Consider the following 16,370-nt stretch of genomic DNA (forward strand, 5'->3'; position numbering starts at 1 on the left):
TGCGTATTTTTATTTTCTGTTCATAAAATGTAACTGTTTATAAGCCCTCGTGACGATAATACTTTTCAACCAACAAATATTACAATTAGCCACGACCATGGGCAGTACTTGGCGCAGCTTACTACATATTTTTTTCAGATATTATCCCTGTGGGTCTTGCTTTTTCGAGAGGTCTAGCCCGATTTCTAAGACACATCTGATTACAATCTATAGTGTGGATTCAAATCAAATTTACCCATGATTACTTATTTCAGACTCAGTCCAGTTCAGTCTAATTCGATTCAAATTCAGTGGCAATTCCAGCCAGTTAGTCTGCATAATAATAAAGGCAAAACTAATGTGTATCTCTGTGTCCGACTTTGGATCCGGCTTCATGTCAGACAGAACATGGAAGACCCGACCCTATAACCGATATGAGAACCTATTATCAGATCCAATCTCAAACTCTCATTCAAAACTATTGAACTTCCTTGGGTTTTAGATCCCACAAAATCTTTGTTTAAAAAAAAAAAAATCTGAAATTGATTGTTGAATAGTTGCATCAATGTCTCAGTTCCTTCACCAAAGACCCTTGCACAGTCCCTTATCAAATCCCTACCCAATTTCCCCACGGAATTCAACATCCTTCCAAAGACCATTGTCACTTCTCAATCGAGCAACCCTTCTACTCTTACTCACTCTCTTAGTCTTACTCGGAGTAATCCTTCCATGGATTGGAACTCCTCAATTCGTGTTCCCAAACACCACCTCCTCTCTCGCCAAATGGCGCGATTATACTCTGTCTCAAGCAGTGTCGTTCGTTGCCAGGAACGGGACTGTGATTGTTTGTGCTGTGAGTCAACCTTACTTACCGTCTCTGAATAACTGGTTGATTAGTATTCGCAGGCAAAAGCACCAAGATAAAGTTCTGGTGATTGCAGAGGATTATGCCACTCTTTATAAGGTTAACGAGCAATGGCCTGGCCACGCCGTGCTCGTTCCCCCAGCTCCCGATTCACAAACTGCCCATAAGTTTGGTTCTCAGGTTAACTCTTCTTCTATGGCTGCACTAAAAGACAATTGATTTAAGTTTTTGCTGCATCTTAATCATTTATAACTGTCTGCCTTAAACATTATTTTATCTACTGTTGATTTGGCTCTTTATTGGATTGGTTTGTTATTCATCCTGTATTATACAGTTCAGGCAATTGTTGGTTGCTATAATGCTGATAATTAACTTTTCTTATCTGTGTTTTACTGAACTGACATGTCTTTACTTAATTGTTGGTCCTGGGTTTGGTTAGTTAACTGCTTGTTAAATACCGAAATGGTGTTGATTTTGGTTGAACTGTATAGGGATTTTTCAATTTCACGTCCCGAAGGCCTCGTCATCTTCTGCACATATTGGAACTTGGGTATAATGTTATGTACAATGATGTTGACATGGTCTGGCTGGGAGATCCATTCCCATATTTAAAAGGAAGCCATGATGTGTACTTCACCGATGACATGGCAGTGGTATGTGAACTAATGTTACTGCTACCTTTGTATGTTAGTTGCTGGTTAAGATTTGTTTCTATGTCACATTTATAATGGATAGCTCATAACACAGCGTATCATAGTATATAACTTTCTTTGTTACTTGTGTTTTTTCTCTTTGATGAACCAGGTTAAGCCACTTAATCACTCCCATGATCTGCCACCTCCTGGGAAAAAAGGGCGCACTTATATATGTAGCTGCATGATTTTCCTGAGGCCCACTGATGGAGCAAAACTAGTTATGAAGAAATGGATTGAAGAGCTTCAAGCTCAACCATGGTCCAAAGCGAAGAAAGCAAATGATCAGCCTGCCTTTAACTGGGCACTGAATAGAACAGCCGGGCAGGTATGCTCCTTGTGTGTTCTTGGCATGCCTCCTTTGTAGCCTTTACACCTAGAAATTTTGATCGTTTTCAATTTTCATGTTATATGCTTAGTCACCAGGAGGAGAATGTCAACTTTAAGGCCTACAGATGAAAATTAGTTTGTTTCATTCTATAGCAGTTTAGCCTGACTTGTGTGAAGCATACTCAGTGCTTGGCCCATGACATCATCCTCCTCGAGCTGGGATGGAAAAGTGAAATTCACTCTATGCACAATTTGTAGAATTAGCTAAGCTCTGTGATTTTTGTTCTTTGTGTTTATCAAATTATCATTGTAAATTCTTTATTCTTATATTTGTACTTCATATCTGTTTATGTTTACCTGATGAATTAATTGCATCTTTCTGAGCTGACCACTTTTTTTTTTTTTTTTGGATAAAATATTAGAGAACTGTAAGGTTTTATAATTAATTCTAAACCGTAAGGCATACACCATCATGTCCTTCGAAAACCTTGCCAAAAAATCTGCTGTAATTTGGGCCTTAATAATTGAAATGAACTGTTAGTTATATTTATTTTTCCAGACTTCTGTTGATTAAGCAGGATATTTGGATTAGTTTGTTATACCTGCCAAGAAACAAAATATTATGGAGCTCATTAAATGCATGATTAATGAGAATTATTACAGGAAACCTTCCAATCCAGCTTTACACTGTTGATATCTACCTGCCAATTCCATCTATTGTGCTTTAGCTTCAAAGCTTTTTTTTTTTTTTTTTTGTCCATTGGTTTTCATTTGTTGTGGAAATCAATTCCATTGCTAATAGCATGTCCTTGTTCTTGAGGAAGTACTATTGTGCGAAATCAATGGGGCTTTGCTTAGTGTACAATTTCATTTTCCTCTGCTATTGACTCATTCAGTGTACTCAAAATAACAAAAAATGTTTAGCTGCTTTCTGATTAACGTTTCAAAAATTATCTTAAGGCATATTATGCTTGGATTCATTTGATGATTATTTATATCTGATATTTCTGTAGGTGGATCTGTATCTGCTGCCCCAGGCAGCATTCCCAACTGGAGGACTGTACTTCAAGAACCAGACATGGGTGCAAGAAACTAAAGGAATGCATGTAATCATACATAACAATTATATCACGGGTTTTGATAAAAAGATCAAACGCTTCCGTGATTTTGGTCTCTGGTTGGTAGATGATCACGCCCTGGAGTCACCGTTAGGACGGCTATAACAATGGGGAAACCAAATTATCTGTTTCTGCTGAATGAATAAGCACTATTTGTCAAACTTTGATGGAGTTCAACTTGCCAATGGGCCATCTAATTGTTATGAGCCAGCATCATGGAAATTCAGCGGGAAGCTGCTGGGGTTTTTAATTGTATTTTTGGTAGGGTTAAGTTGCAAAAAGTCAGATCATGTGTATTGAAAGAGCTTCTTGTGACAATGGTTGGTGCAATTGTGGTAACTGTAAAAGCACAGCTTCAGAGTCAATCAAGTTGTTAAACCAATCAGATTGTAACCAGGTTGCCCGATTGTCTCATTCCAAGAAGCTATGATGTACTCAATCTCCCTTCAATGTGTAAGAATTGGATGTGAGGAGAAACTGTCCTTGGAATATTTGAGCAGTTGCTGTTTTTGTCTTTTGTATGAAGTCAACTATATGAGATATCCATTACAAACCTACGTTTCTCAGTCACACTCAATACAAAATAAACAAAACATTCTTTTATGTTCAATTTAAATTTTGTTTTCCTCTTCGAAAAAAAAAAAGGTTTATTTTAATAGTACTAACGGTTTATTTTGTGGATAATATTATTTATTAAATTAAAAATAGTAAATAAAATTATATATCAATTTGAATAAATTTGAGTTTATATTTATATTGGATATTAAAGGTTAGGGGATTATTTTTCACTCAAATTTTAGTATAAATACAAAAATATATCTAGAAAGTTTCAAAAACTAATATATTCATTTATGGATTAATTGTTGTTAAAATTTTCTATTAGAATTAAGGGTAAAATCATTATTTTATCAATAATATTAAAAATATATAATTTTATTTCATTTTTTCCTCTGAATTTTGAAAACTAGCATTTCAGCTCAGTCTAAATTTAAAAAAATAACTCCTCCTTCCTCTCCCCCCAAATCCTTAGGATTTACTACAAACTCTAGTGATGGCAACAATAGACGTCAATCGGTTTCGACGTTGATTGGCCTACTGTATGTCTTCCTCTGTTGCCATCGACGAGATTAGACAAAGGCCAATGACAAAAAAACTTCGTTGAATTAGCTCTGGATGGTGAGAATCCTTCGCATTTTTTGTTGATTTAGCTTCAAATTTGGACGGTCATTAACGAAGACCCATTTTTTGGCCATGAATGTCATAAATTCTTATTGTCCAAAGTCAATTCAATAAAACCTCTTACTCTAGCGTTGTCAATAGCAACAAAAGTTCAGAGAAGGCTAATCAATGTCGGAACCAATTGATTATCACCATTGTCGTCATTAGAGTTTACAACAAACCTTAAGAATTTGAAGAGAAAAAACTATTTTTTAAAGTTGAAATTAAAGACAAAATGAAAATTATTAAAACTAAAAAAAAAGAGGATAAAATTATATATTTTTTAATATTATTAATAAAATAATAATTAATTTATAATCCAATGCTGACTACAGATACCCCATTTATGCCATCTAATTAATTTGGTACTGTCATATATTTTTTTAATTGAAAAATCTGGTATTTATTTTATGGTTTATATTTTTATAATACATTTTAGTGATAAATAGGTTTTGTAAAATTCAGAAGTTGTTCCTCTTTTGTTTTCAACGACGGCACCTTCCTCCCTTGCTCCAACGCAAAACAAACTTTTTTTATTATAATCGTAATAATAATAATAATTATTATTATTATTGCATGCATGCATCCACTAGTTTAGCTCCACGTGTAAATAAAGTTACTGGTTGTAAAATTAAGTGTGACCGACACTTTGAAAGTTTGTTGTTATTTTGTTAAGAATAATCATGGACCTAAATAGACCAATGGATATACTACAGATATTTTCCATTCACTCCCGCTTGTTCCTTTTAAATATTTTTTCCACTCCCAATTTTGAAATATCACATATAAACCCTCTTCTTCCTCAACTCAAAATCAAATGATAATTTCACATAATTTTACTAATCTTTGATAAGAGTTCACTAATCTTTTAAAAATAACTTTATCTTTATAGGTGAAGTTTCGAACTCTTAAATTTCAATTTTTTTATAATTTTTAATAGTAAAATTATTAAATAATTTTGAGTTACGATATATATATATATATATATATATATAAAATCTTCCTAGGTAAATAAGAATAATAAAAAAATTATTTAGTGATAAAAATAATAATCTTTCTATTTAAAGATTAATGTTAACAGGACCCCCTTCGGCAACTTAGGACAGAGACAGACAAGCGAACGACACGTCATTAACTATTCATCTCCTTTTCTTTCTCTCTCTCCCCACTCTGACCGCTCTTTTACTCCTCAGCTCTTCTCTTCTCTTCTCTTCTGTAGCTCTGCTTAAATACTCGTTTTTTTTTTTTATTATTATTCTCTTATTACTTCACTCTTGTTTCTTTCTTGATTTGCATGTGTTTTTAGTGAAACGTCTTCTTTCTTTCCTTTTCTTTCTGTAAATTTCGTGGGAATGTAAATGGGTTCTTTAGAAAGTGGGTTCTTTCTATTCAAGAGAGAGAATCTTGGGCGTTCTTCATCGAGAACTGAGAGGCACCCCTTTTTACAGAGACATAGATCGAGATTTTCACGTTTCTTGTTTTTCAAGAAGCTAGATTATTCACAATGGATTTGCATGGTTGCTATATTCTTGATCTTTGTTGTTATTTTTCAGATGTTTTTGCCTGGTTTGATGATGGATATGTCAGAGAATTCATTGCAAGAAACGGATGCAGTCCCTCCAAATTTGATGTTTTTGAAAGAGATGGGTCTGTTGGATTTTGGAGAAGATATTACATTTAAGCCCTTAAAGCTGATGGAGAAATTTCAAAGAGAAAATAGAGGGTTTAATTTGACTAATGCTTTCAATAGGACTCAACACCGTTTTGGATACAGAAAACCCCAGCTTGCATTGGTCAGTATTATATACTAGCTCAAGTTTAGACAATGTGTTAACGGGTTTGCCTTTTTTTTTTCCTTGTAATTTGTATTATAGTTTTTATTTTTATTGTTATTTCTACTTGAAGGTGTTTGCGGATCTGTTGGTCGATCCACAGCAATTGTTAATGGTGACTGTTGCAATTGCTTTGCGAGAGATTGGTTATTCAATTCAGGTAATAGATTGATCTTTGTACGTTGAATCTTCTGTTAAGCTTAACTTGTGGTTGCCAAGTGGAAAAATATTTGGATCGTTTAAATCTTATTTTTATTCATGTGAGCTATTCTTTCTGGTCAATTGGTGTTCTTTTGATTCAATTGCTTGATTAAGTGCAAAAAATAAGCAAATTAAAACTAGTCATAGACCTACCCCAAGGTTAGAAAAGATGAAGTTTCAGTTGGTCAATCATGCTTATATATACTGCATTAGACATAATGGGACACAATAATTGCTCAGCATCATGTGTGTTTTAGTTTCTTTTGGCAGGTTTACTCCCTTGCAGACGGTCCTGCGTATGGAGTCTGGAAAAACATAGGAGTTCCTGTTACCATTATTCAAGCCAGTGACAAGATGGAGACTTTTGTAGATTGGCTAACGTAAGTGTTTCATCTTGATAAGTCTCTCTTATTTTGTGTTAAGTCTATTAACTCCAGCAAGTGGAATAGTAGTATGTTTAATTATAGAACTGCTTAACTCATAGTCGGTTTAGTGTTTAATATATTGAATGTTTTATATGGGTAGTATAATGGTTTTTAGTTGTTTCTCTTTGTGATGTATTCTTTTTGCAGCTACGATGGCATACTTGTAAACTCTCTTGAAGCCAAGGGTATCTTTTCCCTGTAAGATATTTTATTTTGTCCAGATATGATTTCAAAATTTGCTTCTCAAGGTCCTTGCTTTTCTTCCCTCCTCTATATATATTTTTTCCTATGTTTTTGTTTTCTTATGTTGTCTAGACTCCAAGATAAAGATGCAGTCATGGTACATTTACAGTGACACTATTCACTTGAATGTTCTTTTAGTAACAAGAAGTATTTTCAATGCAATATGTATAATATTGTAGGATTAAGGACATGCCTTTAGGTGTAAATTGGATTTGGTTTGCAGTTTGTGACCTAAAAACTTGTAGAAGCTTTAGAGACTTTGGTTTGTCGATAACTTGAGTAGTCATATCAGAAATGCAACTTTATTGCTTCCTTAATTTAGACCTTAGTTCTGGAATGGACTTTTCATTGCCTGAGTTGTTGTTTTTAAAGTTGTTATCAGTCATCATTGATTTTACTCCTTATAGTCTCATGCAGGAACCTTTCAAGTCTTTGCCACTCATATGGACCATTCATGAAAAAACACTTGCTATTCGCTCTAGAAAATATCTTTCAAATAGGCAACTTGAGCTTGTGAACGATTGGAAAAGAGTTTTCAACCGTGCTACTGTTGTTGTATTTCCTGACTATGTCTTGCCGGTAATAATCATTAGATGATGTTTGGTTGTATAATGTTTATCATTTTAAAATGATATTTAAGGATATAAGTTTCCTGAACAGGGTGAAAGTGATATATATTTTCACCTGCTTATATTTTTCTTTTTAGTAATCATTTCTGTGATATGATGTCTCTGAGTTTGAGCCTGGAGATGTAAATAACATGCACAGAGTAGATACATCTTTTGAGACGCTTACTCATTTTAAAGGCAATATCATGGTCATTAGTATTCAGGACAATTACTCCTAATAAAAAAAAAAAAAAGTATTCAGGAGAATTGCAACTATGTATCATCTGGTACAATTTTAGTTACCCATAATACTCATTCTTATTGGATTGGTGCTGAAGTCAGGCTTGATCTCCAATGATTTTATTTCTCTCTGTGCTTTTCAGATAATGTACTCTACCTTTGACTCTGGAAACTATTATGTTATTCCGGGTTCTCCTGCTGAAGCTTGGAAAGCTGATAGCAAAGTGGCTTTGTACAATAACAGTTTACGTGCCAAGATGGGCTATAGCGCTGATGATCTTGTCATAGCAATTGTAGGAAGTCAGTTTCTTTACAGGGGTTTATGGTTGGAGCATGCCATTATTTTACAGGCTTTATTGCCACTTTTTCCTGACTCTGTAGTAGAAAATGAATCAAATTCTCATATCAAGATCATGATTTTAAGCAGGGATTCATCTGTTAACTACAGTGTGGCTATTGAGGTTAGGCATAAACATATATCTTCAAAATTGTCGTTCAAGTTGATTGCGTACAGACTTTTTCTGATCTTCTAGTTGATTAACCAGTTTTTTTTTTTTTCTCTGTGCCTCAGGCCATTGCTCTTAAGCTGCATTATCCTACAGGAGTTGTGAAGCACATAGCTGTTGAAGAGGATACTGATAATGTTCTTAACATGGCTGATGTGGTGATATACGGATCCTTCATTGAGGAACAATCTTTTCCTAATATGTTGATGAAAGCTATGTGCTTCGGGAAACCAATCATAGCTCCATACCTCTCCAACATCAAGAAATATGTATGCTTCTGATTCATCAATGTTTTAGCAAAACTGGCTAACAAGCTGAACATATGAATGCATACTTCGCTGCCATGAAAATTTTGATTTTAAATGCTTTGGTAATTAAAAGCATACAAGTAAATAGTTGGAGTAGGCATGCCTCTTTACCTGTTTCTGATTTTTATTTCCCGGGCAATTTATAAGCTGAAGTCAACTAAAATTTTGTTGTTTTTTAATCCTGTTGAAATACTTTTCATGTTAATCCTACTTGATTTTGTGGCATATTGGATTTTAACTAGGTTTTTTGCTTCTTTGCTGTAATAGCTTCTCGTGCATAAAAAAATCCATATTGGGTTCTGTCATTTTGTGGTTCTTCTGCCTCTTAACTGCTAATATTGGTCTCATGTTTGTCTGAAATTTAATCACTCATCAAGCCTGAAAAGCTCAGAGAGAGAGTTACCATTCTAAATTCACTTTTTAAAACTTGATTTTGGCTAAGGGATGCATGGTTTGGCCAAAAGTTGGTGTAAATATTTGAGCTCTTTTTCTTTTGTACATTTTTGAATTAGCAGCTGCTGAAGTTTACTTGGTATAGTAAATATCTGTCTATAAATTCTTATTTTATCATCCCCTTTTCTTCCTTTCTTTTTATTCATCTTTCTTTTTTTTTATGGTTGTTCATGAAGTATTCACTGATTGGCGATAACAAATAGGTTGATGACAGGGTGAATGGCTATCTTTTTCCTAAAGAAAAATTAGAAGTTCTGACACAAATTATATTGCAAGTAATTGCAAAAGGAAAGTTATCACCCCTGGCTCGCAATATTGCCTCAGTAGGAAGAGGTACTGTTAAGAACCTGATGGTTTTGGAAACTATTGAAGGTTATGCTTTGCTGCTTGAAACTGTTCTCAAGCTTCCATCAGAAGTTGCAATGCCGAAGACTATTAAAGAACTTCCTGCCAAATTTAAGGAAGAATGGCGGTGGCAACTATTTGAAACCTTTTTAAATTCATCATGTGAAGAAAGAACCGATAGAACTGATAGATTTTTAAAGCAGGTTGAGAGACAGTGGAACCTTACTCAAAGAGAGAGCTATCATTCTATGTCTGTGACAGATGACTCCTTTTCATATGAGATCTCAGAGGAAGAAAAATCGCTTAGGATATTCAACATGAGAAAAAGGAGAGAGGAAGAAGAGGTAAAGAATCATGCTTTGCGGTGACAACTCTTTCTCTCTCTTTTACTTTTTTTGAATAAAAACTATGAGTTGATATCTAAAAAATAAGAGAAGAGTGACTGAAGATGAATACTATTTGACCCATTTTTTGGTTTAGGATTCACATTCTCTGGAATTTTATGCAGTTAAAAGATAGAAGTGAACAATCTCATGGAACATGGGAGGAAGTGTATCGAAGTGCCAAAAGAGCTGATCGGTCTAAAAATGATTTGCATGAACGAGATGAAGGTGAACTTGAAAGGACAGGTCAACCATTGTGCATTTATGAACCTTATTTGGGGGAAGGAACCTGGCCTTTTCTGCACCATAGATCGCTTTATCGTGGCATTGGGTTGGTGAGTTGCATTTTAATAATTGAAAATGTGTATATTCTCTGTTACATGACTTTGTTTCTGTACTTTGAGAAAAATTATCATGGAAAAGTTTTAAGCGCTCCCCCCTTTTTATACTATTATACAGTTTTTATGCAGTTGCCTTTTTATACTATTATATATGTAACCCTAAATTTTACTGGAACCTGAATGAAAGAATCTTCTTTTTTCACATATTTGATGTCAATCCATGGACTGTATATTTTCAGTCAACCAAAGGCCGAAGACCTGGAACGGATGATGTTGATGCACCCTCCCGTCTGCCACTTCTTAACAATCCTTATTACCGAGACAGCCTTGGTGAATATGGAGCCTTTTTTGCAATAGCAAACCGGATTGATCGTTTGCACAAAAATGCTTGGATAGGTTTTCAGTCTTGGAGAGTAACAGCAAACAAGGTTTGTGGTTCTTTGTCTCACCCTTCTCTCTATTTCTTCTGTTGATGATTTGTTATTTTACTTTTTAACTCTGCTTTAAGTTGCCTTTATATATTTGTCGGAAATCAGAATACTTTCAATCTTGAATACGGGTCTGGCTGACTGTTCTTATCAGGGTAGTGTCAAACAGTTTTTAATATGGAATGTGAATTTTGGCATGAGTGTGATGCTTTTGTGCTAAGCTATAGATTAGTTAATGTCAACAGACTTGTTCATGGTTATCTTATTGATATCATAACAATTACTGTTCTAATAACAAGTTTAAAATTTACATTCCATTTTGGAATGTCAAACTTATGGAGTAACCTATTTAATTAAATACACATTCGGTTTCAGGGCATAGTCCTTGTCCTACTGTCATGACCTCTATAGTTTGCATTTAGCTGTTGACAATTCTGCTTGTTAATGAAAATTTGACAAGTTCTCCAAACAAAAAATTAGAAATTGGTGACATCAAACCTTTTTGCTATCTTTTATTAAACAAAGTCACTGCACAAGTTTTGCACTCCATTTTCCAAGTATTGTTAGGGCTGGAAATGAGTTGCCTTTTCTTTTTTGTCTGGGGGCATAAACAGACGCCATTGTCTAGGATTGCTGAAAATGAATTGCTAAATGCTATTCAAACACGAAGACATGGTGACACGCTGTACTTTTGGGTTCGTATGGACATGGATATAAGAAACCCCTTACAACTGGATTTCTGGTCATTTTGTGATGCAATAAATGCTGGCAATTGCAAGTAAGAGCTGTGAAGTTCATCAATTAATTAAGCACAAATATATTAAAATTCTGAGTTTATTTTCTATTATGCCTGTAAGAATATTTGACTTGGTTTCTCCATCTGATGAGTGGTTGAAGGTATGCGTTTTCTCAGTCTCTCAAGAGAATGTACGGCATAAAGCATGATTTGAATGTTTTACCTCCCATGCCTGAAGATGGGGGTACATGGGCTGTCATGCAGAGTTGGGCTTTGCCAACAAAGTCCTTCCTAGAGTTTGTTATGTTCTCAAGGTAATTGTGGTTGCTTGTGGATCTCAGCATACTCGCAATTAGGCCTGTGCCCATTTCAGAAGAATTTATAAAATTGCCACTATATTGTTTCTTCATTGCAGGATGTTTGTGGATGCTTTGGATGCACAAATATATGATGAGCACCACCAAAATGGATACTGTTATCTGAGTATCTCAAAGGTAACCATACATACTTTAAATAATTGTCTTCTTTCTGACAGAACAGTATTTTCCCATCCATATATAGATTTCATCATCATTTAGGGTCGGTTTTGCCACTCACAAATGGAGGCTGCCAAGGCTGATCATTTAACTGTGTTTTATTTGAAGGAATCTAGCAGCCTGTAAATGCTAAAGCTCACTTTATTGTCCAAACTTTTCATAAAATGGCTCCCTGTTCTATTTGATTGTATTTAAGAAAAAATAATTGATCTTATGAAAATGTTCTATTTGTCTTACTTTTGTGGTCACTGCAGCACAAACACTGTTACTCACGTTTGCTTGAGCTACTTGTAAATGTCTGGGCATATCACAGTGGAAGAAGGATGGTATATGTGAACCATGAGACTGGTTCAATGCAAGAACACCACGGCTTTAAGAGCCGAAGAGGTAAAATGTGGGTCAAATGGTTCTCATACACCACTTTAAAGAGCATGGACGAGGACTTGGCTGAAGAGACAGATTCTGACCACCATACACGACGACGGTTGTGGCCATCGACAGGTGAAGTTGTATGGCAAGGTGTTCTTGAGAGAGAGAGGAACATTCGAAATCGACAGAAAGAAAAGAGAAAGCAACAGAGTAAGGATAAACTTGAAAGGATGAAGAAACGAAATCGCCAAAAGGTTATAGGGAAGTATGTGAAACCCCCACCTGATTTGGACTCGGAAAATTCAAACTCAACAATTGTCAAATTGAGAAATTAGTGCTAAATTGATTCTTCTAGGTTGTGGCGCCTAAGTAGATTCGAATTAGATAATTCTTTGATTTTTGTAATCTCCATGTCTTTTTTTTTTTTTTTTCCAGAAAGGATGCACTGATCATGGTAGTCATTTGATGCTGACGAACGACAAATGCATAAATGCGATATTCTTTTTCATTTTTCCTTCTTTCTTAGATGCCATTTCTAAGGTTGGTACATTCAAATAGAGAAAAAAAAAAGAGGTGTGAGAATTTGTCTGCAAAGACGGTCATCAATGAAGTATTTGTATAGTTTTGGCCTCTTAAAAATTGTATTGATGTCTTGTTCTCTGTTCTGCCATGTCAAATTCTTCCTTCACGTGAATTGTCAGCATATGTTTGCCGTCTCTGTTATTGAATATCAAATTCTTCATATATAAAAATGAATAAAGGTTAAATGCTTCAGTTTACAATTACAGCTCCTGTAATGGTATAAACATCGGACCAGCCTCGACATAATTTTACTACCAATATCATGTATCAGGGAGCTCTAACATCCCTAGTCAAGCTTTCGAATAAAGGATGAAAATTGAATCAGCAGAAGAGAGGAACCCACGAATACTGCGTTGCCTTCATCAGATCCTTGGAGCTGCAACAAAAACACAACTTGGAAATGTAACATAAAATATAAGAGGCAACTAAAAAATTCAACTAAAGAGACATAGCCAAATAATGAAACAAAGTCAAAGTTAATACAGGATGAAATTGCATCCTTCAGCCAATTAGATTGCAGCAGCCACAACAATCCAATTGGGGTCAACTAATTTTTTTTTCAATACAACATAATTCAAAGTTATAAATTCAGCTTACCTCCTCCAATTGTTGCTTCCGGCATGTGCTCCATTGAATACTTATGTTGAGTAATGTACATAATTGGCACACCACGAACCTGACAAAAGACATGATGTTTTCTTTACATGTAGGTTTCAGTTTTAAGTATTTCAGTGCCAAATTACAACTGGTTGACCTTACCTTCCGAATCCTTCTCTTCAAATCTCGATCACATGTAGCAACAATGAAGCATTTGTGCTGTTTCCAATGGAACTCATGTAAGGTACAAAAAAATAACAGGGAAAATGATACTACAGTAGAATGACATTCATATTCAACCACTGGGAAAATAGCTCTAATTTGGCTATCATTGCAAACAGGAAAAAAAACATTTCCTGTATCATCACCCAACCAAATTATAACCTCTCTTTCCTATAATTGCAAGACAATTCATACTTCAAGAATTCAAATAAGTCTCAGATCAACATCAACATAAGAGAAGAAAATGTCCAAAACAGGCAAGTAAAAACAATGCTAGCTATAACTTCACAATAATAATTTACTCGGTAACAAAAAGATGCCATTTTTACCTGAGTAACTCGATCAACAAGACAGTCATCAGCATATGTCCCTTTATGAGTACAGGGTAGTCTCTCAAAACGAGGATCCTTAGCAATCCTGTTAAAGAAACCATTAAAAGGAAATGAAAAAAATTTAGTTCAAAACACTTTTCACCCAGTATATAATAAGAAGAGATGGAAATATACAGCTGATAGTTAGAACCCTTTCACACCAACATCCAAAAATTGAACATAAAACTTGCATGTAATGTGCCATAAATAAAGCAGTAGGGAACATACCTCAGAGCTACACGGTACTTCTGACCTAACTTCTCAAGCTCTGCCATCACACAATCCGTAATACAAGGAGTGCCTTTACAATCAAAAGGTAGAGAGAATTAACACAGACAAAAGAGAATAAGACCAAAGTTTTAACAGATTACTTGTTTTATTCACATGGTTACCCAAGTTACTAAGACACAATATCTCCTACTACTTCTTCAAAACTGGTAGGTTTTCTGTTAACCAATAAAACTATATACAATAACAACGAGTATTAATTTGTATACTAATGATAACATGTCACTATGTCATCAGCTGATTTTAAATAAAAAATAAAGTAACACCTAATTACATGGGACATATTATTATTAGAACATAAATTCGTCCTCATTGTTACTACACATACACTAAGTGACTAAAACTTTTCATTAAAACAGTAGAAAGGCACATATTAAAATAGAATTGAATTGCAGGAATTGAAGAAAAAACTCACATTTTGCATATAAGCAGTCCATCATTCCCTTCTCCAGATCCAACTACAGATAATTATAAAATAAAATAGAAGTGAGTCGAAGCACCAGCTATTTACAATTCGAAGATAAAATCAAATCAAATCAAATCAAATCTATTGACAACAACAACAATCACAACAATATGAAGAACCCACTTTATTCTGGATGGAGAAATTAATGAAGTTGGTATCCACCAAGACCCGGTAAGGTGGCCGCAATGAAGCATTGTGTGAGAAGAACATCCCAGAGGAAACATTCGGCCTAATTCACGCAGAAAATTTAAGCACTAACCGAGATAAATGAAATTTTTTTTCTATTTGTTCGTTTTAAATAAAATAAATAAAAGCTTACACGTTTCTAGGAAGCTTTTCCTTGTTAATATCTTTCTTACTGGGATTCAAAACCTCTTCTTTGTAACTAATAGAAATAATGAACAAAATTAAAATTAAAATCAACATTAAAATAAAAATAACAATAAAATAAAGAAATAGAAAAATATAAAATTAGAATTTACTTTTTTAAAGCTTTCTTGGTGATGATCTTCTTCATGGCTGCGAATTTAGGAGCCTTTTTTGCTCTTCCCATCTTTTCGATTTAAGGCTAGGAAAAAACACTTTAAAGAATTTTTCGTCTTTGGCTGGCTCGCCACCAGCGATTCCTCTCCGTAAATTGATTGAGCAGCAATGAAATTTATATGGAAGTGAGAGTCGAGAAGTCTGCAGCTGCCGTTGCGGTGAAAGAGAACTGGTGAAAGCAAGAGTGTAGTAAGGAAACCCTATTTTTTATCCAATGCACATATATACATATAATTACATTAGGAATATAAATTAAAATAAGGTTTTTATATATATATAAAATCACTTTCTTTTTTATTATATATATAATATAAAATATAAAATATTTAAAACACTCTTAAATTTTGTATTTAATTAATCAATATAAAATTTTAGGATGTTGTCTATTTAAAAATAAAATTAAAATAGAAAATAATTATATTTTTATAATACAAAAAAATAATTTTATATATATATATAAAGTAAAAAAATAGTTATTTTAATTAAAATCTCATTATATTATATATATAATTATATTTAATAAAATTTTTTAATAAGTTATTATGTGTATAATTTATTTTTTAGATATATTTTATTAGTTTATTGTATATAAACTTTTTATAAACGGTAAATTTGTGAATAAATAGTGAAACTCGAGTGAATATTATACAAATGAGACAATGTTTACTTATAATTCTGAGCAAACAATTTGTCAAGTTTTCTAACAAAAAAATTGATAAAACAGATTAATTTATTATTTTTATCATGTTTTATTTATTTAAATGTTGAGATTTATTTGATTAAAAAAAATTAATTAGTTTTTAAGTTAGAGTTTTTAAATTTATATATGAATTATTTATTAAATACTTTATATTAGAATAAGTGTAATTTTAACTATTGTTATTTTCAGTATATTATTTTTGAATAATTAATTTAATTTTTCAAAAAAAATTAGGTAAACAGTATAACTCAAGTGAACAGGATCTCAGGGGTGGATATTTTGACTTTATATAAAAATAATATTGGACTTTTTTTTTAAAATATAAATTGAGGCATTTAATTTAATTTCTCTTTTTACAGAGTACCTCCAGCATGCTTGATGGAAAATCTCTAAAAACCACCGGCACGCGCGTCCCGCGTGGTTGAATGCAAAAAATCCCCCGCGT

At 33.6% G+C, this 16,370-nt stretch overlaps 3 protein-coding genes across 5 annotated transcripts; 2 read left to right on the forward strand and 1 right to left on the reverse strand.

Moving 5' to 3' along the window:
* The first annotated feature begins 89 nt into the window (after positions 1 to 89).
* Positions 90 to 3,537, forward strand: LOC123223000 (UDP-D-xylose:L-fucose alpha-1,3-D-xylosyltransferase MGP4-like). 2 transcript variants are annotated; one of them, XM_044646045.1, is made up of 4 exons: positions 90 to 1,024; positions 1,336 to 1,497; positions 1,649 to 1,864; positions 1,956 to 2,862. In XM_044646045.1, exons 1-4 carry the CDS (start codon positions 545 to 547, stop codon positions 1,980 to 1,982), a joined length of 885 nt encoding a protein of 294 aa, XP_044501980.1. In that variant the 5' UTR covers positions 90 to 544; the 3' UTR covers positions 1,983 to 2,862. The 2 variants fall into 2 exon arrangements, with proteins under 2 accessions (XP_044501980.1, XP_044501979.1); XM_044646044.1 differs by lacking the exon at positions 1,956 to 2,862 and adding an exon at positions 2,880 to 3,537 and having other exon boundaries at positions 137 to 1,024.
* A 1,795-nt stretch (positions 3,538 to 5,332) lies between these two features.
* Positions 5,333 to 12,664, forward strand: LOC123223595. 2 transcript variants are annotated; one of them, XM_044646831.1, is made up of 14 exons: positions 5,333 to 5,995; positions 6,108 to 6,194; positions 6,506 to 6,615; positions 6,808 to 6,858; positions 7,311 to 7,482; positions 7,895 to 8,212; positions 8,323 to 8,526; positions 9,222 to 9,707; positions 9,872 to 10,081; positions 10,327 to 10,515; positions 11,130 to 11,293; positions 11,413 to 11,565; positions 11,667 to 11,745; positions 12,042 to 12,664. In XM_044646831.1, exons 1-14 carry the CDS (start codon positions 5,561 to 5,563, stop codon positions 12,489 to 12,491), a joined length of 3,108 nt encoding a protein of 1,035 aa, XP_044502766.1. In that variant the 5' UTR covers positions 5,333 to 5,560; the 3' UTR covers positions 12,492 to 12,664. The 2 variants fall into 2 exon arrangements, with proteins under 2 accessions (XP_044502766.1, XP_044502767.1); XM_044646832.1 differs by having other exon boundaries at positions 5,959 to 5,995; positions 6,493 to 6,615.
* A 212-nt stretch (positions 12,665 to 12,876) lies between these two features.
* LOC123223596 (rRNA-processing protein FCF1 homolog) lies at positions 12,877 to 15,443 on the reverse strand. The gene is made up of 9 exons (XM_044646834.1): positions 15,165 to 15,443; positions 15,002 to 15,067; positions 14,806 to 14,911; positions 14,632 to 14,674; positions 14,157 to 14,229; positions 13,887 to 13,974; positions 13,498 to 13,554; positions 13,336 to 13,414; positions 12,877 to 13,114 (listed from the first exon to the last, which is right to left on the reverse strand). Exons 1-9 carry the CDS (start codon positions 15,233 to 15,235, stop codon positions 13,101 to 13,103), a joined length of 597 nt encoding a protein of 198 aa, XP_044502769.1. The 5' UTR covers positions 15,236 to 15,443; the 3' UTR covers positions 12,877 to 13,100.
* Positions 15,444 to 16,370: the final 927 nt, after the last annotated feature.

The sequence above is a fragment of the Mangifera indica genome, chromosome 8 (assembly GCF_011075055.1).
Source record: "Mangifera indica cultivar Alphonso chromosome 8, CATAS_Mindica_2.1, whole genome shotgun sequence".
Taxonomy (NCBI): Eukaryota; Viridiplantae; Streptophyta; class Magnoliopsida; order Sapindales; family Anacardiaceae; genus Mangifera; species Mangifera indica.

What these genes read in the sequence shown, in the direction of transcription:
- LOC123223000 (XM_044646044.1), top strand. Translation starts at nt 545, where the DNA reads ATGTCTCAGTTCCTTCACCAAAGACCCTTGCACAGTCCCTTATCAAAT. An exon ending in CCCATAAGTTTGGTTCTCAG is followed by an intron (nt 1,025 to 1,335) that starts GTTAACTCTTCT and finishes TGAACTGTATAG; the next exon opens with GGATTTTTCAATTTCACGTC. An exon ending in TCACCGATGACATGGCAGTG is followed by an intron (nt 1,498 to 1,648) that starts GTATGTGAACTA and finishes TTGATGAACCAG; the next exon opens with GTTAAGCCACTTAATCACTC.
- LOC123223595 (XM_044646831.1), top strand. Translation starts at nt 5,561, where the DNA reads ATGGGTTCTTTAGAAAGTGGGTTCTTTCTATTCAAGAGAGAGAATCTT. An exon ending in GCCAAGGGTATCTTTTCCCT is followed by an intron (nt 6,859 to 7,310) that starts GTAAGATATTTT and finishes TACTCCTTATAG; the next exon opens with TCTCATGCAGGAACCTTTCA. An exon ending in TTCCTGACTATGTCTTGCCG is followed by an intron (nt 7,483 to 7,894) that starts GTAATAATCATT and finishes TGTGCTTTTCAG; the next exon opens with ATAATGTACTCTACCTTTGA.
- LOC123223596 (XM_044646834.1), bottom strand. Translation starts at nt 15,235, where the DNA reads ATGGGAAGAGCAAAAAAGGCTCCTAAATTCGCAGCCATGAAGAAGATC. An exon ending in ACCAAGAAAGCTTTAAAAAA is followed by an intron (nt 15,068 to 15,164) that starts GTAAATTCTAAT and finishes TATTTCTATTAG; the next exon opens with TTACAAAGAAGAGGTTTTGA. An exon ending in GAAAAGCTTCCTAGAAACGT is followed by an intron (nt 14,912 to 15,001) that starts GTAAGCTTTTAT and finishes TGCGTGAATTAG; the next exon opens with GCCGAATGTTTCCTCTGGGA.